The sequence below is a fragment of the Crinia signifera genome, chromosome 5 (assembly GCF_055691185.1).
Source record: "Crinia signifera chromosome 5, ASM5569118v1, whole genome shotgun sequence".
Taxonomy (NCBI): Eukaryota; Metazoa; Chordata; class Amphibia; order Anura; family Myobatrachidae; genus Crinia; species Crinia signifera.
The window spans coordinates 41,829,053-41,853,098 of record NC_139221.1 but is presented as its reverse complement, the minus strand read 5'-3'; the positions used below and the strand labels follow the sequence as shown (position 1 = coordinate 41,853,098).

General features: G+C 44.8%; 1 protein-coding gene across 1 annotated transcript in view; it reads left to right on the top strand.

The window, feature by feature from the left end:
• The window catches only part of DECR1 (2,4-dienoyl-CoA reductase 1), a 48,587-nt gene that overhangs the window by 753 nt on the left and 23,788 nt on the right, over positions 1-24,046 (top strand). The window contains exons 2-4 of the mRNA XM_083187090.1: positions 16,081-16,286; positions 18,601-18,658; positions 19,408-19,494. Coding sequence (XP_083043216.1) covers positions 16,081-16,286; positions 18,601-18,658; positions 19,408-19,494 — 351 coding nt within the window. The remainder of the gene's footprint in view (positions 1-16,080; positions 16,287-18,600; positions 18,659-19,407; positions 19,495-24,046) is intronic.

The following is a 24,046-nucleotide window of genomic DNA, read 5'->3' as shown; positions in this document are numbered from 1 at the left end:
TACTGTCCAAATGTCCAGTAGGTTATCCTGCCTGTGTATACCATATAACATTGGAGAGAATGCCCTTGAGCACAGATCCTGTAAACACACTGGTACGAGTTCACTTAAGTCCAGGAACGATCACCTCCATCCTCCATTAGCATAAACAAGGTTTGCTAGCAGTATCACTAAGGTGTGATATGCTACACCTCAATCCTAGCGTCTGCAGTAAGCAATCACCCATACATACTGACTTATTTATTTATTTACAGTTTCTTATATAGCGCAGCATATTCCGTTGCGCTTTACAATTGGACACAACAGTGATTAAACAAACTGTTTAGATACAAACCGACATGGGGGTAGGAGGGCCCTGCTCGCAATCTTACAATCTATAGGGATAATAGGGGGGATACATAAGGATAGGATTCCATAGCATGGCAGTCCCATCAGCATACCTCCCAACTGTCACGATTTTAGAGGGACAGTCCCGATTTTCGGGACCTGTCCCGCTGTCCCACCCGCGGCAGGCATGGTCCCGCTGCGTGGGGGTGACAGTTGGGAGACCCCCAATCTAGTAGAATAGACGCTGTGCGCATGCGCACAGCGTCTATTCTCGTATGAAAATGAAGTCGTGGCTAATTAGCATAAGCTGTGCCTTCATTTGCATACGCCCCGCCCCCTTTACGGACAGAAGTTGGGAGGTATGCATCAGATTACTAGACGGTCCTAATGGGATGCAATTACATAAGAATGCTACTGGAGGTTGTGTGGGGGTCCTGAATATGATAGGCTTGCCTGAAGAGGTGAGTTTTCAGGGACCGCTTGAAATTTTGGAGGCTAGAGGAGAGTCTACACTGTACAAATTTTTTGACCAATTTGGTTGAAAGACATTTCCATTGAACCCAGTGTCCTGGATGGAAGATGTTGACAAAAGATATTGTCAACAAACAAACGATGAATGATGATGCGCATACCCGCCAGTTGTTCATCAAGATTGTTCGTCAACTGTGCATGCAGCTCAATTTCAATATCTTTCAAAAAGAGCCTATAAACTGTAGCTAGATCTTTCTTTCGTCTGTTGTCAATATCTTTTGTCAACATCTTTAGTCCAGGACACTGGGTTCAATGGAAATGTCTTTCAACCAAATTGGTCAAAAAAATTGTACAGTGTGTATGCACCCTAAGGGTGACATATAATAGAATGAGAGGTTTTTTTCACACTTTTTAAAATCGCACCATATCGCCGCAAATCGCACTTTTTTTCCCGCATTTTTCATGTGTAAATTGCATATTTAATGGGATGCGAATAAGCGGCTAAAAAGTGCGATATGGTGCGATTTTCAGTCAAAACCTTGCGAGTTCTGGTAAAAAAAACGGCGTGGGGTCCCCTCTCCTGAGTATAACCAGCCCCAGGCTCAAAGAGCCGGTCCTGGTTTAATAAAATCATGGGGCAAAACACATAGGGTTCCCCTGGATTTTATAAAACCAGCACCAGACTCAAGGGCCGGTCCTGTTCCCAAAATACGGGGGACAAAATGAGTAGGGGTCCCCCATATTTCAAGAACCAGCACCGGGCCCAACCAGCCAGCAGGGTAATGCCACAGCTGGGGGAGACTTTTTATACAAGTTCACCCGGCCAAAGCATTCATCCCCCTGACCGGTCAGCATGGGCAGGGGTCCTGGGGGAGTGGGAACCCCCCCAAAGAAGGGGTCCCCCTCCAGAACTTACCTGCCCATGCTGAAGCCCGGGGCTGTCCTCGATGCCCCTTAGCGGTGGGCATCGAGCTGATATTTGGTGTAAAAAATAGATGATAAACTATTGTCTTATACCATGGAACTATGAGTCCCAGCAAGCCTCCCCCGCATGCTGGGACTTGGAGAACCACAAGTCCCAGCATGCGGGGCATTAAAGGGCCCGCTGGCACTTGTAGTTCCACAGTAAAAGAAATAGTTAAATAAACACACATTGACACCCATTAAAAATAAAACTTTAATACATCCAAAGCCCATACATACTGATACTTACCTATCTCGAGCCCGTTGGTAGATCCCAGGGTCCGGTTCCGGGGCTCCAGGGCTGAAGAGTCTGGGGTCCTGGATTCGAAGAAACCCATGGGGGACCTGTGGAAGGAAATCCTACTCACCCAGGTCCTCTGGCAAAGATCCCCTCTAGATCTAGAAGAATAAGAATTGAGAAATGGCCTTTAGATTTAGTAGTGGCCAGATCATTGACTACTTTAGTCAGTGCTGTCTCAGTGGAGTGTTGAGAGCGAAAGCCTGACTGAAGTGGGTCCAATAGGTTGTAGGAGTTAAGAAAGTGTGTGAGGCGAGTGTAGGCAAGTTTCTGAAGTAGCTTGGAGAGGCATGGGAGCTGAGAGAGGACGGTAGTTAGAGAAACAATTTGAATCAGAATTGTGTTTTTATTTTAGAATGGGAGTATCAGTGCATGCTTGAACAGTGAAGGAAAGATACCTGTAGGGAGTTAAGCCCCGTACACACGGGGGAGATATATTGCTCAGCCATATAATGGTGTCCATGTCGACACATGAGAATGAATATGAAAACATTCAAAAATTGAAAAATAAATCTTCAAGAACTCATGTCAACCTTTTTCATTGTCGACCATAGCCATGTCAGTGTTTTGCATGTGACATTTAATCCTGGGGTTGCCGTGAATCGTGGGGGGTGTCCACAAATCGCGGGAGGCGGGGTTGCCGCGAATCGTGGGGGGGGTTGCCGTGAATCGTGGGGGGGGTGCCGCGAACCGTGGAAGGGGGGGTAGCGGGGGGGTGTGTGCCGCAAATCGTGGGGGGGGGGGTTTCCGCGAATCGCGCGGGGGTGTGTGTTTTGCCGCAAATCGCGGTAAGGGGGGGTCGCAGGGGGGTGTGCCGCAAATCGCGGGAGAGGGGGCGGGGGGTGTTTTGCAGCGAATCGCAGGGGCTGGGTACACTGAGCATTAGCGGCGTGCATATTTAATGTGCTGGCCGCTCATTACATATTTAATGGTTCTCACTGCTGCCTAAGTAACGTTTCAGACCGGAAAAAAAAAGGGTCTGAAATGGGAAGGACCCTGCTATTATACCGTTTCCAAAAAACATTTTTTTTGGAAACTGTATAATCACTCTGCACCTTTCAGACCGCACATATTACCGTTTTAAAACGGTTTAAAATCGGCAAAATACGGTTGTTTTTTTTTTTTTTTTTTCTGCGGTCTGAAAGGGGCATTAATGGATCACGCAGGGCTATCTACTTAGAGCTGACTGCTTTACATGCCCCAGACCCGTGAAGTAGAACATCCGATAACCAACCCTACTAGCCCCATGTTCCAGCAATTACACATGCATACCCTCCAACGGCTGTGGTATAGGGTTCCGACAGTCGGGATCCGTGACAGTCATTAGCCCGATGTCGGGATCCCGACTGGCCGGACTCAGACAACATGACGAGCGCAACAAAGCCCCTTGCGGGCACAGGGGCTCGCTACGCTCACCACCTATTCTATTCTCCCTCTATGGGGGTTGTGGACCCCCACGAGGAAGAATAGCTGGTGGCCGTCGGGAACCCGTCTGTCGGTGTTTTAACAGTCGGGATCCCAACGCCGGGTAAATGACTGTCGGGACCCCGTCTGGCACCCCCCTCCAACATGACCCATTCCATTAGGTACAAAATGCTCTTTTCCTGGATTTCCCTGCCTGTGCCTCCAGCACAGTCCAAAATTCAAGAGAGGGGGGGGTCACATCCAGGACAGTGATGTTTGGGGTGGCAGTAGGTGTGGATCCCCTTTTTGAATATTGGACTGTGCTGCAGCCCCACCTCTGCAACTGCCACTGGCAGGGAAGTCCAGCAACAGAGTATTTTGTACCTAATGGAATGGGCCATGTTGGAGGGTATGCACATGTGATCAGGAACTTATTCAGGATCACGTGTCATTGCCGAGAATGGGTCTATTACCGCATCGTAAAAACACGCTATAATTGGATAACCCGATCCCACCATTGGGCTACAATCACGATCTTATCCCATTTTTGTCATGCCTTACAACTTTTATAGAATGATCTTTCAAATTGACCAGCGGTTCCTGGCTACATCTCTATCAGATGCACACAGTTAGTTAAGGCCCATACACACTTGCCAATGCCTGCTCCAAGGTAAGTGGCAGCAGGAGCGACAGCTGTGCTGCAGCAGGGCCATCCTTAATGATGACCTCCTTCAGCCGGACATGATTGGATGAGGGAGGGGGGTCGTTAATGACAGGGAGTATACCTAGGCAATATTGTCCACTGTATCGCACAGTCAGCCCTTTTTGTGAACAATATCGCCTAGTGCAAGGCTGGGCAACACCGGCCCTCCAGATGTTAATGAACTACACATCCCAGGATGCTTTGCATTAGTTTTGCTATGTGGCCATGCTGAAACTGATGCAAGGCATGCTGGGATGTGTAGTTCATCAACATCTGGAGGGCCGGTGTTGCCCAGCCGTGGCCTAGTGTGTATAGTCATCAAACTTCAGGAATTCATATTCTGATGTGTAATAGGTCGGTCCATTAATAGTTATGGAAAAAGATTTGGTCATCCAGTTGTGAATGACATCGGATACTGGGGGTTATTCTAGTTCATTCTTTCTGACAAAATCCTTCTTAGATGGACAAAACCATTTGCACTGCAGGTGGGGCAGATGTAACTTGTGCAGAGAGAATTAGATTTGGGTGGGGTTTTTTCTACAAAGTGAGATCTATATTGCAGTGTAAAATCATGCAGTCAGTATTTTCCCTGCACAGAAACAAAAAAACTCACCCAAATCCAATTCTCTCTGCACATGTTACATCTGCCTCCCTGCAGTGCACATGGTTTTGTCCATCTAAGAAGGATTTTGTCAGAAAGAATGAACTAGAATAAACCCCACTGTGACGTAACACAGTGCTATGCAATGCTGACACCGTTTTAAAATAAAATTTTAATTTGCCTGATTATTGTCCAGAATATGGAATCTACATTAAATAAACTTGTAATGGACCCCACACATCTGCAACTGATTGCCGCAACTCCACATTCTCCACATTCTACTGGTTTGGGGATTATAGAGATCTATCATGTTGGATTTTTTTCAGCTCAACCATTCTGATCGAAAAAGGGTTGGCATCAGAGAATTTTGGTGAATGTACCAGATTGATAATCATCATTCCTGGTGGATCAGATCTGTAATGATTGGCAACCTGGGGAATCTGGGCACTAGATGTATAGTCCCCCCTCCCCCCTTTTTTTTTTTTTTTGAATAAAAGTACTCAGTTCAAGTTGCTGCACATTTACATTCAAACAGTGCTTTGAAAACACACAGGGGGCCTGATTCAAGTTCAATCGGTCCCCGCCGTATTAGTTCCTGGAACCGATTGAGCAGGGTCTTTCGTACTGGGAAGGGGGCGGGCGTGGACATTGGCCCCAGGCAGTGGATCGCCCAGCATTTTATGGGCGCCACCATGAAAACGATGAGTGTTCCCCTGGGAGTGCAGATGGGCCTATGTCTGGCAGGGGAGGGCTTCTGACATCGCATGCTGTTAGTGCCCGCCCCCTATTTGGTGGACTCTGAAGGAAATAAGTCAGAAATAAATATTTTGATGGTCAGTGACCATCCAATGAATTCTCCTCCCTTTGGCCGCATGCGAGGGTATATGTTCTTGGACATGATACCGAGGGGGTGCTTGCGGCAGGGGGGGGGCAGGTGTTTCGCAGGGCAGTGGGGGGCATTAAGATACCAGTTAAGCAGCTAGCGACCGCTTCTTAACGAGCTGTGTTGAATCACCCCCAGGTTCTTTGTTTAGCATTCTTATCTAAAATACACACAGAGGAAGCTGCTAAATTAAGAACAGTCTCAAATAAATCAAATGTTCTTTTTAAAACTTTGAGAGACAAATTAATTGAATATCAATGACAGGTATAATATCCCAAAAAAAGGTTGCTTTTGTGAGGTTAAGTTTTATATACAGGTTAGAATGCACAAATAATTATATAGCCAGTTATGGTTCATTATTACCTATAATGTACTTATTAACAGATTTGGCTTTAGTTCTACTTTCTCCATTTATAGTGGAGACCACTAGATGGCAGCATTGTCTTAGTGGTTTCCCTGTACACGGTAGTGTGAAGCCAATATTTATATGGGGTTTTTCATTCCCAACGTGTGCGTTTATAACTTGTTATATTATTGGATTCCGCTTTACTGCACGTGTCTATACACTTAGAAATGGCAGCAGTAATACTGTACTATTGTTGTTAAGGTATAAGTGGCCTGGAGAGCAGCACTGGAAATGGCCACCGCCTCCTGCTAGAGGAGATAACAGCCATTTTGGGAGTGACTTTTTCAGTTTAGTATGAAGGAGCAGGGGCGCAAATTGTAGTTACACAACTGATTGCTCACCCCAATAACGCCATGATGACCAGGTAGAGCATAACTGCTATAACCATTTGGATGCACGATGATTAGTACACCTTGCAGCCAAAATCTGACGAGGAACAGGAGCATAAGGCCAGATAGTGATAAACAGCCAGCCAATCAGCTACTACCTGCCATGTCACAGACTGTGTTTGAAAAATGTCAGGCAGGAGCTGATTGGTTGGTTGTTTATCACCCTCCATTTTATCACTTTTGAAGCTTAGTGCATCTGGCCCATAAACACTGGGAAAAGCATTGTAATGGATCTAGTCAACAGTAAGATAATAAAACCTATAAGGGATTTCTAATGTGCAAAATACATGAAAAGAAACAGGAGGTTGAAAAAATATAATTATACACCAAAGCATAAAATACAATAAAAATAAACCCAAGATTTGCCAAAAAAAACAAACAAATAGAAACCATGATTCATTAATGTGTGTTGGCTAAATAGTCTCCTAAGTCCATGTGTTTAACATGTTATTCATGCATTGAGCAAAAGTTCTCAGTGGCCAATTGATTAGATTTACTTCCTTCTTACTGCAAATTTGGAAACGTGCTATTTATCCAGAGGAATCTCTATCTCTCGCAAGGCTGTAAGGTGAGCATTTGGGTTAAGCATCCATCATGTCTCCTGTCAATGGGCCAAACGTCACTCCGGGACTTGTGCAGAAAAAGCAAAAATTTACTGTGGTCGGTCTACGCCGTTTCGGGCATATAGCCCTTCTTCAGGACACTTAACAGTGCTAAAAACAGCAACATATATTTATACATACCAGTGGGACCAGCTTCCAATGCCACCGTCCGGGACTCCCTGCGTCTTCCGGGTTACACACCAGAAATGAGGTGTCACCAGCTCCCGTTCTGAAGATGGGCTATGTGCCCAAAACGGCATAGACCGACCACAGTAAATGTTTGCTGTTTCTGCACAAGTCCCAGAGTGATGTTTTTCTTCTTCATATATGTAAATCGAGGGATTGATCCTGAGCGGGCACCCGGGCGTATACAGCACGCTGACCTTGCAGCAGGGCACTACCGGACTTTCTCCATTGTGAGCATTGTTGTTGACTATGGACATCTCTTTACGGCCACAGTCTACACATCTTTTACTGGATACTTCCACACACAAAGCACAAGTCATGTGAAGTTGTGCCCATGAAAATGACAATGTATGTAAGGTATTCTTATGGCCGGCCTCCAAAGAAGCTAGGGATGGAAGTATGGGATCTTCAATTTGGCAAAATCACTGATTTTCTGTGTGGACATTAAAGGGCCAATTTTATTACGGGGCAAAAGAAGCCTGGTTTTGAGTTTCAAAATATTGTCCCTTTAAATCCTGCGACAAATTGGTGAAAATCTTTTGATTTTGCACATTTACACATATTTCAGTAGAATAAAGTAAATATGGGGTGTGGTGGATCAGGAGATTTGCATCATATATAAGCATCCAACACAACTGCATAGAGAAGGGTCCTGTACACTCCATATCATTAACGATGCGCGCTATATATATAGCGAACAACCTTCGTTCCGTGGTTCCCGCTGATGTCGACTGACATCATTCAGTCTGTATGCTCAAATCACTCACCCACCATCTCATCTCATTTAATAAGGAGGGCACTGTGCGGGTCATCTGGTGTGTATGGGGACTTAACTTTTGATGTTCATTTAAATGAGCTGCTCAGTCAGCTTGTGATATGAAGAGTCTAAAAGGTGTATACACATGGCAAGATTTAGCAAATGATGCGATCTTGTAAACTATTTCCTCAGAACTCCTGGACAAACTATTTGGTGTCCGATAGTAAACGATCACACATGAACGATTGATCTTTAACAATGGTGGAGGGGAGTGGAAGGCAGTCAATCAACTTTACCAAATTTTTCATCATGCATACACATGAAATGATTTGAACACATTGCAAAATATTGGTCTACTGTATGATCTTTCTGCATGCATGAAAGATGATAGACCTCTCTTAACGAGCGGCGGGTACGCACATCGGCATCTTTATCGTTCATACACATGGAGCGATTTGAACGATTGGATGTTTCCATACATGGGACCGCCCACATCATTTGCCAAATCGTTCTGTGTGTGTGTATGCACCTTTAGTTTACCTATGTAACCATGGTAATGACGAGAAATTACACATTTGGGTATATTCAGTGCTCTTAAGGTGAGCAGTGCCGATACCATGCCGTCAGTATTCAACTGCCCCCCTTTACTCACCGTTTCCACCTCAATGGTTCTTTTCAGTGAGGTGGAAACGGCGAGTGCGCCCATTACAACGTTGCAAATGGCCGGCGAGGGGGTTGGATGGCGAGGATGACTTTTCCTCACCAAAAAAAGCCATCCTCCACATACAAACACCCCTCACCGCCACCAGGGCAGGCAACAGGGTGGGGGGACAAAGGTGACACTTGCACCGGGCACTGACCTTGTGAGGGGCCAGGGGCTATTAGCATGGCTGCAACAGTGCAGCCCTAGCAATGGTTTTAAAAGGTGCCAGCTGCTGGCCCGCACACCTGGAAAGGAACTTACATAGAACCCAGTCCAGTTACCCCTCTCAGCCTGTTCACCTGTCTGGCTACCCATACTTTTAGAGTTTAAAGACATCACGTAATACACCAAATCGCACAACACAAAATGCTTTGCCCTCCCCTATTACATTGCATAATAAATATTAATTTTTTTTTTTAAATACGTTCAATATGCAATGTAATAAAAATTGTGCATGGTTGAGTAGCCCTGGAGATATCAGTGTTTTTTGATTTTTGTTGGCAGCCCTGGCTGCCGCTCGCCAACGGCATTGAATATACCCCATTGTGTTAGGTTTGAGAATTGCAGTTTTGCTGTTGGGCTTCATCCTGTGTAGAAGAGCTATGTCACTTTATATAAGGATGTACGCAATTAGCATTTCAAGGACATAAATTTACTGACCAATTTCTCCTTCAGCTCAAAGTAAGATTTTAATTAAACGCTTCAGTGCTTTGAGTACATTCAGAAATTCACCTTGCAGTGGTATCCATCCTGTTTTTGGCATTGTTACTGTTCCCCATATGGGACTTTGCCTGCTATTGCAGTGCCTTTTATTCCAATAGATCCAGGTTCTGGCCACTTTGTCCATTTATGACATATGCCGCAGATGGTTCGTTTTGATTAATATTTATTTATTTATTTCATGAGCCTAATACATGATTTATGAGGTAATCCATACTTATTATAAAGTGTAATCAATCATGGAGTGTGTGGTGTGTTTTTTTTTTTTTTTTTTTTTTTTTTTTTTATGTCCTAATTTATGTTTTTATAGATCTTTTGCATGAGTAATATTTTAACGTGGTATAAAACTCCAGAACACCTCAGTGAAAGATCTGTAGCAGTAGAAATGGCGTGTGTGTGCACCCCTGAATCACGCCCATAAATATAGAATATTGGGAATATATAGGAGTAAAACCATGTGCAATGGAGCGGAAAGTCACTCATTCAGAATCGTACAATAAACATGGGATAACCCTGTTGTCAATGCAATACTTTTTGTTTTTACCAAGATCATGAAGAAGAGGAAGGCAAGAGAGAGAGGTATATTTATTAAGGCTTCTAAAAATTTAAGAGATTTTATCTATAGTTTCACTATTGCGTCCTAGAAATTGATAGACGGAATGATTGCTTGCTTTGGGCAATATCACTTCTGTTCATTTTAAGAAGCTGTAATACATTTTCAGCCCGCAGAGAAGGGGGGATATAGGGGGAAATAAAACAAATGAACAGATGGGGCAGATAGACCTGTAGGAATAACATATCAGAAGAAGAATGGGGTGTGAGAGCGAAAGAGTGATGTCCAAGTGTCTCAAACCTTTTGAAAATATATAGAAGAGAAGTGTACAGATGATATGGTCCACTTTATAGTTTGATTATAGTATATATTGGACCATGGTTGATATCTGCCAGCAAAGAAGTCCGAACAGATCAACGTCATGGAATCGGGCTGTAGGTGTAAGGCTTGTTTTATCCAGAAAATGTGATCATCACCAGATGTTTGTTTAATCATTGCTCCCCCATATACAGTATAGTATGGAGATACTTGCAGAAAAACACCTCAACCACACGGGTGCCGGACAGTTTCCCGACGTTGGGATCCCGACTCTTGCCCCGCTGTCTGTCCGGCCAGTCGGGATCCTGAAGTCGGGCTAATGACTGTCCGGATCCCGACTGTCAGGACCATATACCACACCCAACCACACATGACAAAGACATACTTCTGCCATTTTTTTTAAGAGAAATCCCTATTTTTTTTTTTTAGTAAAAACTAATGGGGTGAGATTCACTGTCTGTTGGTTTTCAAGCTGCTGATGACTGTTTGGGTTTTCAAACTTGGTGCTCAGTACCCCTCTGAGGTCATGTTTTCCAGGTCCGTTGGTAATACACAGCGCCAAGGGCGTAACTACCATAGGTGTGGGGGGTGCAGCTGCTATGGGACCCAGACATGAGCCCCATTGCGACTCTGGCCATGGGATCATCCTTCATTGGGAACAGCTCATTGAGGGCAGGATGCACTAAACAAAAAGCACGGCTGCACTAAAGGAAAAATCCGTTATCAGGGTTTTTACTACACTTTGTTTTCACTGAAGGGGTTATCGCCAGCAAAAGCACGTGATACCCCATACTTGCCTATGGGCTTCTTACCGCAACCCACCTCTGCCCCACACAGACTCCCGCCAACCCTGACTAGTGATCTCTCTCCCTCTCTCTCTCGAAAATCTTTCACATACCTGTACGATATGTTTTATTTGCTACAAATGGATGAGACGAATGGTATAAATTGTGCCGCCTGAATTCCAGGACAGCCGCTCCGGTAGTGGATGCGTTGTTAGAGGTGTCTCAGCTCTTGGTTGGCTTTTTGTTGCATCAGCTCAAATCTTTATAATTGACAAAAAGAAAGGTATTCGTTGTTTCTTCCATAAGACAATTATTTTACAGTGTTCTTTCTTACGAATTAAAAAATCCTTCATTGCCGTCTAATATTGCAGAAATCTAAACTATGTCTATATATTTAATTAAGCAGCTGATTTGGTTTAAACAGGTATCATTAGACGCCTATTAGACAGATGACCTTTTTAATTTAAGCGCTTTGGATGACAAACTCCTCCTGTGTTCTTGTTGCAGTACGAAAGCTGTTCCTCCGCATAGAGGACTTCTAGCACTCGCTGTGACATTTTGTATCCTTTTATTAAGGGTGTACAAAGGCCGCAGCACTTCTTCTTCTAAGGCTCTGAGAACTATTCTCTTGTCACTTAGTAATATGACTTCCAGGCAGTCCGTCGGTCACACTATATGGTTTGTAAGTGAAACTCCTTTGTGTGATTATGCTTTTATCACCTCCACCTCTTGATCTGTTGGTATTCTCCAAGACTTTCCTAGTGTCCTCTTCTCACTCTACTGTGTAGGCTCCTTCATCCCAAACTACCACCACTATGCCATTGTGCCATCTTCACCTGAATATCTCCGTGCTACTGTACCTCATATTTACTATATCAACATCAGAGTATATTCTGATTCCCAGTACTTTTTGTAACTAACCCTCCACCATTGGGAAGTATCCAATGCTGGGGCGTGCTGTGACAGGGAGTAGGGTCATTATTCACTAACCCACCCACCGCCCCCCACCCCCCTTCGTACACGGTTTCCCCAGTGCTCTGTTTTTAGAGCGAGGGGGAAACTGCTTATGCGGCCGTTTAAAACAGCGAGGCTAGCGGGTAAATGCAGCAGGCTCCCTGTGTTAGCCACGAGCCTCACTGTTTGGGGGAATCCTCGCTGTCCTCTGACAGTGAGGATTCTCCCGGGACATTGAATAGGGTGAGCGGCTGGCTTTAAACGGCGAGGATTGCTTGTTTTCTGCGATCCCCGCTGTTTAACCCTCCTTGTCGTCCGCATTGAATACACCGCATTTATTGTCTCCTTCCTGCTTTCCCATGTACCTCATGTCTGCTGCTTTGGTATCCTTATTTACGTCACCCTCATCTTCACTCTCCACATTGAGGTGTGAATTTATGAAGCTTGGAGAAGTGTTATCTATCCCCATAAAGAACGTTATGAGCAAGGTGATAATGGTTCAGCCAATCAGCTACAATATGTAAATTGACAGGTAAGAGCTGATTGGCTGAACCATTATCACCTTGCTCATAACGTTCTTTATGGGGATAGATAACACTTCTCCAAGCTTCATAAATTCACCCCCTAGTCCCTTTCACTGTTCTGTCACCTTCTCCTACACAAAATAGCTAGAATATGCCCCTTTTTCACAACAGCTATAACCATAACCATGGCCCATTATTCCATCTTCAGTTATATCCTAAGCTTCTCCTAGTTGGCTTTCCTCTCCACCCTCCTCCCCACACTTCAGTCCGTCCTTCACATGGATCTTCATTCTCTGCAAAACCCTACACTGGTTCCCCATTGCCTCCTGAATTCTGTTTATTCTATTGACTATCCCGTACAATATACTATAGGGGTGAGAGCTAGTGAGGGGGCTAGTGCAAAGAAGCCTCTTGCCTGCTTGCTGCGCTATCCACACTGTGGGCTCAGTGGTTTGCTGTGCTCCCCTCAGGAACTATTCTTCATCTATGGGGTCAGACACCCCCACAAGGGAGAATAGCTCAGGATCCCGACTGTCAAATATTTAAGCAGTTGGGATTCTGATGTCGGTATGCTGACCGTCTGGATCCCAACTCGTGTGCCAGCGCCCTGCTCGCATGTGCTATGACTACCCGACAGCGGAGACTTCCAACAGTCAGTATACCGGCATTGGAAATTCAGACCACTAGTACTCCAACGGGGAGCGAGCACCAAGACTCCTGTTGCAGGCTCGATGTTCTCTGCGCTTGCCACAGGTTCTATTCTCCCTCTATGGGGGTCAGGATCCCAACTGTTTGGGCTGACTCCAGGTGCAGGAGCCAGCAGGCCGCAAACCTCTTCCCTTGCAATGTGGCAGACTTTACAATGAATCTACAATCCTCATAGCAAGCACTAATTGTCAGACAGTGTTTTTTTAGATTGATTTTGAAGTCTACTAGCCTTCTATCTGCTAAGCCTACCATTTCACTATTTGCTACATTGGCTCTATAAACTCTCAGCAATCACTATCTCTGGATATCATTCGTGTCTATCTGTCCTACTTCCCCCTAGCTTGAATGTTCAAATGAGAAAGGAAGGCCCCCTCTTCCCAATAGAGTCGAATCTGAGTTGGGTGCAAAAAAAATAAAAATAAATAAAAAGCCATAATCTGGAACCATCCCAGATGCACTGCAAAGGATGCACATGCACTGAAATACTGGCTGCTTTTTTAAGTATCCCACAAATCATGCACAGCTTTATTATTACACTGGAAATTATGCTTCAGGTTGGACACTTCCCTCTTGTATTTTAATCTCTCAGCACATCTACCCCAGCTACAGAGAAACATGGACATTGCTAACAACCCGCAGGAGTGCATATTGCTAACAATATACTCATACCTCCTTCTTGGGAGCCGGAGGACGGACAGGGCACTAATTTTGGGGGCATGGCCTAATTTCGGGGTCGTGGCCTATACTCGCGGCTCACCCGCGAGGCCATGCCCCGTTTTGACGCTATGGGGGCATGACCCAGAGGCTCTTTGAGCCTCTAGCCATGCCCCCAGCCCCCTGGCTGCGGGAATAGACTCTGTGCGCATGCACACAGCGTTTATTCCCCGCTGTAGAGATGGGCAAAACGGGTCACTAGCGAGAGCTGGCATCCAGCAGACCACCTCCCCCTTGCACACAGATTCCCCGCAGGGCTGCATAATCCTCCATTTGCAGCCTTGGGTGCGGAGGAGAAATGACCAACGAATGATTTCTCCAGCACTCGCAGATCTGAGACACCTCTGTGGTGTCTCTGACCTGCATGCACCCTGTGCGGGAAGCGGGTGGGCAGCTGATATCCACTGACGTTGCCTGCCGCGGACCTGTGTCACTGGCAAATTTGAATGGGAACGCCCATGAAACGCTGGGCGTTCCCATGGGCTGTGCCCCCCGCCACCCCATGCCCACCACCCACACTGCAAGTGCGTGCAGGACGGCGAACATGTAGTTCACCATGCTCGCTCGCACCCAGCTTCTGCACATTCGGTGAAATGCGCCTGCACAAAAAATCGGTCCCCTATGAGAATGATTGATTAAATTAGCATAACCCCCTATGTGCAAATCGACTGGGCAAAGAGTGCATGGGAGGGTGCTGTTGCCGGCAGGAAACTGTTTCAGTGGCAGTTTGCAACCCTTAGCCGGCAATTTTGATTTTTTTTTTCCCTTTGTATTGAACACCATTGTTTATAATTGACAAGGCTTATGACTAGACAGGATTATATGCAACATAAAAAGCTTGAAATATGCATGAAAAATACTTCAAATTTGCATGAAAAGTGTTTAAAATATGCTTCATTAAATAATAATAAAAAAAATAAATTTTTAACTTATTTATTTAAAAATCAGCATACAATTAGTTGCAAATAAACCTTAAAAATAGGCCCACAGCATCTGCAGATGTCTAGTGCTGTACACAGGATTTTTTTCCTTCCTGGCTACAACAGCAGACTGCAGCGTCCAAAGCTGCTCTTGCATCAACTACACGGACCCTCATCTCCAGCGCAGATGGATCAAATGTCAGCATAGCATGTGAGGGCGGCGCAGTGGAAGGCTTCCTCACTGCGCCGCATACTCACTGTGACATGGCATTTCCCTTCCTCTTTCCTCCCACCTCCTCTGCTGCAGAAGTCTGTCTCTTGGTGTAAGGTCCCAGGCCAGGGGCAGGCAAAGGTTCAGGAGCTTCGTAAAGGCATCCTCCTGACTGACTTTTATCAGCATGGATTGGCAGCCTAGAGCAGTGTCAGACATATCGTACATCCAAGGTTCCCCACACTGCGCACATACTGCCCCAGCCTGCACACTCTACCACTACCTGGCCAGCAGTAGCAGGGAAAGCAGTGCTGTGACTCGCGGGTGGAAAGGGGGCAGGGCCTAAAATATGCTCCATCACTTGATTTTAGGTAAAATATGCAATAATCAGTAAGAATGGGCAAAATATGCAAATGCAAATGCATATGCAAATGCTTCTAATCCTGTCTCTACTTATGACACTATGTGCATCTAAGGACTTTTACGTACTCTCACCCTCTTGTATATGTACAATTCCTTTTGTTTAGGACGTCGTGCAAATAAACTTGATGCTTTCTTTTAAAGCCTTGTTTGCATTTTCAATTAGAATAAAAACAAATCTGGATTTTGATCCGTAAACTTCAGCAGCCAAGTGGAAAATTAGACTTTAACAAGTCTGATGGCGGCTTCCCGTTCCTATTGTTGTAACCTAGAATATACTGCTTTCAGGATCATTATGTTTTCCAATGAGCTGGTTGTAGTTTAAGATCCCAGGCAACAAATCATTTTAAAATGGCAAAAATAAGTAACGGCAGTAAAATAAAATAAAAAACAGAGCTACAGAATTCTCGCAGAAAGAAACTGAAACACTTGGCAAGGTGGGACTGGTTTAGATTAATCCTTAGACCATCTTATCACTTCTTCATGGAGTTTTGAGTCCCTTTCTGTCTGTCAGAACGTTGCATGAGCCCTGCAGTAATTACTTATTGTTTTTCTCGTACTAGGTATTCAGCAATGGAACACCGGCATTGTCAAGTGAGAACAAAGAAGCTCCTCAATCAAAGTTCTACCCAGCATTTCAGACTGTGATGCTGCCTCCAGATGCCTTCAAAGGAAAGGTGGCCTTTATCACTGGAGGTGGCACTGGCCTGGGAAAAGGCATGACAACGGCTCTGTCTAGGTTGGGAGCCGAATGTGTTATATCCAGCAGGTATTATCCTTTATAGCCACTGTAACGTTTCACAGTCTATCTTGGTCTACTGTATATTTTGTTACTTTTTTTTGGGCAACGAGAGACAACATTAGGGATGGAAACTTTTTGTTGTCTGCCACTTGAAGGCACAGGGCAAAATTGACCTGATCAGTATAGGATTCAATCTGTTGGCTACAATTTGAGCATCTATGTTGGGCATTACGTATAAAAGGGAAGTTGGCCAATAACGTCATTATCCCCAAAACATAGAAGAGTTCCCTCCCTCTACAAATGATAGGCCAATGCCGGTCAAAGGAGGAACTCTGCAGAATTTGAAAGAAAGAAAAGGGTTTAAAACACCAAAGGTTTCGTTATAGTATTGCAGGGTTATGTAGGGTACACACCAGAACGATCATGAGCAGATCGTGAGACGACCATACGATGGTCGCACGATCTGCATCTAATCCAATTCCGATCTGTACCCAGTTGAAGGGGTGTTTTTCAAATCTTGACTGCAGCAGGTAGGATCGGCCAAATGACCAGCGGGGACGTGCATCGAATAGTATCTAAAACATGCCCAATTTACATACAATCGGTCGAGATTGTATTGAAATTTGGGGAATTGAGGCCAAATCCTTCTGGTGTGTACTCAGTATTCAATTATAGCGGTGGTTCTCAACCTCGGTCCTCAGGACCCACCAACAGTGCACGTTTTCCAGGTCTCCACGCAGAATCACGTGGAAATAATTCGCTCTACCTGTGATCTTTTAAAATGTCAGTGAATAATGAGTGCACCTGCCCAGTGACCTGGAAAATGTGCACTGTTGGGGGGTCCTGAGGACCAAGGTTGAGAACCACTGGTCTATAGGAAGGATTGAAGGCTTAAAATACTGCCTGAACTTCATGGTGAAGTCAGAGTTGAGGGGCGTACAATAGGCATCTAAAGCTGGGGCAAAGAAGCAGAGGTAAGGTATTCCAGGGGCTCATCACGCAGGGAGAAGGGGGCTTGGGTAGATTTTAAAGAACTATGTAAAAATCGTTTAATTCACCCACGGCCTCGTTTTGGATCATAGGAAATAATTTCTCCCTTTTATATCCTGTTCATCAGACCAGATGCCCTCTTTCGGGAGCAGTTTATTCGCTAGAAGGATGTTTGCTTTGTCTGTCGTCTTATTAAACCACATAGTCCTTGCAGATCACAGGTGCTTCTAAGTGTGGCAATATTTATTGTTTGGTTAGCAATATTTTCCAGTGTTAAGGGCCCCTTACACTTGTGAGATTTTGTAAGATTTGAGTCAATTTATCTGACAAAATCTGATGTGCCTGTCTGACAAAATCTTATGTGCCTGATGTGTAGGATACAATCCACAATCCCTTGCCATTGGGTATAACCAAGAGATTGGATGAGATTGAACCTCCTGCACATAGGATAAATCTCGAGTCAATCAGGTTCAATTTGTTGAACAATAAGTTGAACAAGTGTAAGGGGGCCTTTATGCGAGTAATATCGGATTAATCACTAAGGATAAGGTCTTTTTTAATTCTCCAGGCTTAAAAGCAGAATTGTTAAAAATAAAAAATAAATCGATGTTAATGCAAAAAAAAGCCATAGATCTTTGGATAATCTGCAAATGATCTCTCCAGTAATCATTTTGGATCTGTCCTTGGGGGAAAAAAAACCCTCTGTAGATCTTAACGCCCTGTTCGTGGAGAGCAGGCGTTACTATTTCTTTAAAATGCTAGGTTCTTGTGTAGTTTCATGGCGCCGTGCTACTTCCTGGTTGGGTACGCTCGCCAAAGTATCTAAAATAAAGTAACTTAACTCCATGCCAATGTGGATAGATCATACCCCCACTATCCACGTTGGCATGGAGTTGATTTTATATAGCGTGGCGTGCCACCGAGCCCGCAATGGGACTCAGACGCACGCTGGCGCCGTGAAACTACACAAGTACCAAATGCTATATATGGAAACACTTGGTGGTTTGAGACAAAACTCCTTTTATGATTGTAATATTCTCAAGAATAATTTTTAATATAATAGTTAATATCGAAACAAAAAATTAGTACAAAAATATGAAGACCGTCCGTAAAATACACAAACAAAATGGGGATTAAAAAAAAAAAATTAATTTAAGGTTAGATAGGAAGAGAGGGAGAAATAAAAAGAGTAGAAAGATAAAGAAAAAATATAATTTGTAATCTTCTCATTCTCACTAGGATGCATTACCAAATATATTTTATTTTGTTTCTCCGAACTGTAACAAATCGCTAGAGCACTAACCTGGAGCAAACCTATTTCATCCTTTATGATAGTTTTCTATTCTTTCAGGAAACTGGATGTTCTAAAAGAAACTGCCGCAGAGATCACAGCAGAAACAGGAAACAAGGTGCTTTTAGGTTTCTGTCTGAGTTACTCCCGCTTACTGTGGGATAGATCTGTTGTTCTTGTCGCTTGTTTAGATCTGACGTTATATTGTCTTTCGCTCCTGACATGTTCTCCTGCAGATCCGCTGTCTAGTGTCTCATATGTATAAGAGAACAGATCAAGCGGCACTCCGTGGCTGGTATCAAATACAGTAGGCAAAAATATACATTACAGATTCGCCAGTGTCCATACATCTGTAATGTATCTTTTTTCCTACTCAAAAAGTATTTTATAACAGCCAAGGAATTCTGCTTGATCTGTTCTCTTGGGAATAGGTTTATATTTGAAATTGCATGGAGACACCCTGGGAGTTGATACCTTGTCCAGTGTGCCAAGCTTTACCTCCTATCTCCTAAAAATGTATTGATCTAACCATATACAGTAGTTTGTTTTAGAATGTAGCATATGTTTGGGATACATAGGCTACCTGACCCTAACCTCCCCCTTCCACAGTCTAACATAAGTTCCCCCCTTGTGCCTCTCTTCGTGGCCTAGTGCTAGCGCTCCCTGCTTGCTTACTGTTCAGCATCCTTGTTGGTTTTGACATTCTGCTGGTCTCCTTGCGGTAGTTGAAATGCCGGCATATGTATTATGAATGTATTGTATTGATTCTGTGTATGCTGTAATAGTGTTATTGGCATGCTGTGTGATATGACCTAGAAGCTTTCTGTAGGGAACAAACAAAGAATAACAGTCCTTTACCTGTTGCAGGTCCACGCTGTGCAGTGTGATGTCAGAGATCCAGAGTCTGTTAAGAAAGCCGTGGCAGAACTCATTCAAGTGGCAGGACATCCGAATGTAAGTATACATGTAATATGTGACCTGTCCTTTCACTTAGTCTTATTTACACATTGGGCCTTTGTGTATATATTAATACATGTTTACCCTCAATGTTTTCCGTCTGCGCAGACACAGGGTTTGTGCGGCCTTGGGAATCAACCAGAATATACCCCATAGTCCTCCAAGGGAGCTTCATTGCTCATCTTGTTCTGATTACTGTCTGTCTCCCACCTTGGGGGCTTCGAGCACATACCTTACTGGAGTATTTAGTTTTCCCATTTCCTGCACCGTTTATGAAACAAAAGGGTGTACTCCCACTTTTGAATCACCCTGTACTTACTATCAGGCTGATGGATATTGGGATCCCGATGTCTGCATCTTCACTGATCTTCTGATTCCAGGAATGTGTTCTATCTGAATCTCTGCTCTGCCTGAACTCTGCTTCCATTCTAAATGTGACGCCAGAATAAAGAATTCAGACCGTTCAACAGTTCAGTCAGGTGCCAAATGAACCTAATTATTCCTGAACAATGTGCTATGGGCAAGCAGGATACAGCAAATGTTGTATACGTCACTGGAGTCATGTTCAGAGAATCTGTTCTACTATGTGTGGAAACGCAGTCATCTGATCTCAGCAAGATGGTGATGCCCATGTACTGAGGGTGCTGGCTCCACATGAAGGATATCCATATTACATTGAACATGTCCCATCAGCCTTGGCGAGAGATGTACTGCCTTCTAGCGATGGGACAAAGTACAGTAATGGGGCTTGTCACTGCAGCCTGTTTGTATAAGATAGCAGCGATTACTATGTATTGGGTTGTTAGTCACTGGGATAGATAGAATAGAATTCCTTTATTCGTCTCACAATGGAGAAATTTACAATTGTTACAGCAAGGTTCAAGTACAGATAAGGGTGAAAATAGCAAATAAGATAAGAAGTCCAAACAATATAAATCTAGAATCTAAGAACATGTAGGTCCCTACAGACCATGACAGTTGTACATTCTGATTGCAGCAGGTAGAAAAGACCTGCGGTACCTCTCCGTTGAGCATCGAGGGTGAAGCAACCTATCACTGAAAGTGCTACACAGATCCGTCAAAATATTTTTGAGAGGGTGTGAAGCATTATCCAATAATGATGTTATCTTGCTGATCATTCTCCTCTCACCCACAATCTCTACAGAATCCAAAGGCATTCCTAGGACAGAACTGGCCTTCCTTACCAGCCTGTTAAGTCTCTTATTGTCGGCTGTTAAAACACTGCTGCCCCAGCAGACCACTCCGTAGAATATGGCTGATGCCACTACACAGTCAAAGAAGGTCTTCAGGAGAGCTCCCTGCACTCCAAAGGACCTCAGTCTCCTCAACAGATAAAGTCTACTCTGCCCTTTCCTATACAGAGCAGCAGAATTATCAGACCAGTCCAATTTATTGTTCAGATGAAAACCCAGATACTTGTAAGTTCTTACGATCTCAATATCCATTCCCTGAATACTCACAGGAGTTGGGGGGGTATGCTGACGTTTCCTGAAATCAACTACTAACTCCCTAGTCTTCCTCGTATTGAGTTGAAGATGGTTCCCCTGACACCAAGTAGCAAAGTTCTGCACAAGTTCTCTGTACTCCCTATCTTCATCATCTACAATAAGGCCCACAATAGCAGAGTCATCAGAGAACTTTTGTAGATGACAGGTTGATGAATTATATGTGAAATCTGCAGTGTAGAGGGTAAAGAGAAATGGTGCCAAAACCGTTCCTTGAGGTGCCCCTGTACTACAAATAATAGTATCAGAATGGCACTCGCTGGTCCTCACATACTGTGGGCAGTTAGTAAGGTAATCCAGGATCCAGGTGATTAGATGATGATCCACCCCAGAGTTGACCAGTTTTTCCCCCAGAAGCATGGGCTGGATGGTGTTAAAAGCACTGGAGAAGTCAAAGAACATTATTCTCACGGTGGCCCCAGCCCTCTCCAGATGAGGTAGGGATCTCTGCATTAAATATATGACAGCGTCATCCACACCAATTCCCGGCTGATAAGCAAACTGCAATGGGTCCATAGAAGTTCTCACCAGGGGTCGAAGATAGCCTAGGACCAACCTCTCCAGGGACTTCATCAGCTGAGATGTCAGCGCAACCGGCCTATAGTCATTGAAGTCCTTGGGACGTGATGACTTTGGCACAGGTACCACACATGAGGTTTTCCACAGCTTTGGTACTCTCCTTTGCTCCAGACTTAGATTAAAGAGGGTTGCCACTATCCCACACAGCTGCCCAGCACAGGACTTAAGTGCTCGTGAACTGATACCATCTGGACCCTCAGCCTTCCTTACATTACACCTACTTAGTTCTCTCCTCACCTGATTTGTTGTTAAGGACAGGGTGGAGGCGATAGGATGCTCTATGTATTGAATATCTCTTATTAGTATAGTAGACAGAGGTTTTGGTTTATTTGTTTTCTATTACACTGCAGGGAAAACTGTGAAACCAGTGTGTGTTTAACAATAGGTGAGACTCCCGTAAGAATAATCTATTTTATCGTGACACCATCCAACAGTCAGGACTACTACTTGTACTAAGGGCCTGATTCAGACCTGTTCTCTAGGCTGCGTATGTTCACAGCCTAGCTAACAGGTAAGCTACGCCTGACCGAATGTCAAACCCCCCCCCCCCCCCCCCCTCTCCTGCCATGTGAATTCCCACGTGCGCATGCGAGGGGATGTATACGCCTACACTTCCCCTTGCATTTGGCCGCACGGGCGGAAAAGCATTTGATGTTCTCTGGCCATCGATTGATTATTTATTATTTTTTCCCGTTTTCAGATAGAAGTCATGTGACATCAGCTGCCCGCCCCAAGTAGGCATCGAGACACCTGACCAATATCATTCACCTCCCTCCCAGTCCATGCATGTAGTTGCTGGTGATATTTTCAGATTGAGCTGCAAATACAGACAACAGGGGGGGGAGCACACACCATTAACAATATAGTCGGTGCATTTTAGATTGTTACTGATATTGTCCATATTGTTAACGATATATCACCCAGTGTGTACCCAGCTCAAGGATTTCCTTGTCAGTGGATACTCTAGCTCTAAAACGGCTAAAGAGACGCAGGTGTTCTGCTTCAGGGTTCCAGCCTTTTTACTGGCAGAACATGCTGGGAGTTTCAGTTCAACAACAAAGTTAAATAAGCCTGCTGCAGAACCTTATCACTTTAAGGACTTGCTGGTGCATGTAGTTCCACAAAAGTGGCAGTATGGGATCTGATATTTATTTTTAGCCTTTGGGATCCCCGGGAAGACTACCAGACCTCCCGCAGTGCCGTGTACTTCTCTATCTGAGGTCTCCACATGTGGTCCCTCGGAAATCATTCAATCACTTTGTCACCTGCTGGACTTGAATTGAAGGCAGATCTCTCCCATCACTCCCCAGTCTCGTATTAGTTCTGACTTCCTGAGACTTTGTCCTCCGTTTAATATATGGCTTTACTATGGTGCGCCCAGCATTTACACCGCTCTATTAGTGACTTGCTCGCATGGCTGATTAAAGCTTATAGTCATCTTTCTTATTTAAGGCATTCTGTGTGATGTATGATGTCCTCCATTAGCAAGTAAGCTGGCAAAAATGGGTTCTAGGTCCTATATATTGCTGTTACCTCATACTTCTTTTATGGAATATGAACAGTGACAGTTCATATTATACAGATGTGTCCTCGTACATCTTTGCTGCATTCACGGCAAACGGACGATCTAGGCACGCCGGGTCTCGTGAAAATCTTCTAGCGTCGGCCATCTTTTTTGCTTCTTTTTGCCAAAAATGTATCTTGGTGGCAACTCAAAGTAAGTAGGACTAGGGTGGCCAATCCCGGGATCGGCGGGATCCCGGGATTTGGCCTAAAAAAGTCCTGGATTTCAATCCCGGGATTGGATTATCCAATCCCGGAATTTTCGGGATTAGACTGCGCATGCGCAGTCTAATGCCGGGCAGCGTCTGAGCACAAGCTCAGACGCTGCCCGGCTCCCGAATCCTGACCCCTGCGTGCGGCGATGCGTAGCGTGACAGTAGAGGTCACGCTGCGCAGCCTTCTGCTGTGCACGCCCCCTTCCAGTCTCCTCCGCACGTCGCCTGCCTCTGCCCGCCCGCATCCTGCGGCCTGGCTGCTAAGAAGGAGGTGCACGAGCCTGGAGGCACCGTGCACCTCCGAACCCACTCCCGGCCGGCCGCCCATGTAAGTAAATGTGCGGGTCGGCCGGTGTGGGGGTGGGTATGTGTGGAGCAGAACTGTATTAGGGATGCCAATCCCGAGAATCCCGGGATTGAAAAAATGCCCCGGGATTGGCATCCCTAAGTAGGACGCACCAGGTATCTCACACTGCATGGCGTATTGAGGCTAGATGTATAAGTACACATTTGTATGTATGAACAGATGTAGCCACACTCCTCTACCCTGTTGGCCCGCCATCCCGACTTCGTTGTTGGGCCAGTAGAAATGTCCCGTTATGGCGCACTAAGGCGTCTTCTGACAAAAGCCTGTAATTACACGGTTTTGCAGATGGGTGGCGATTG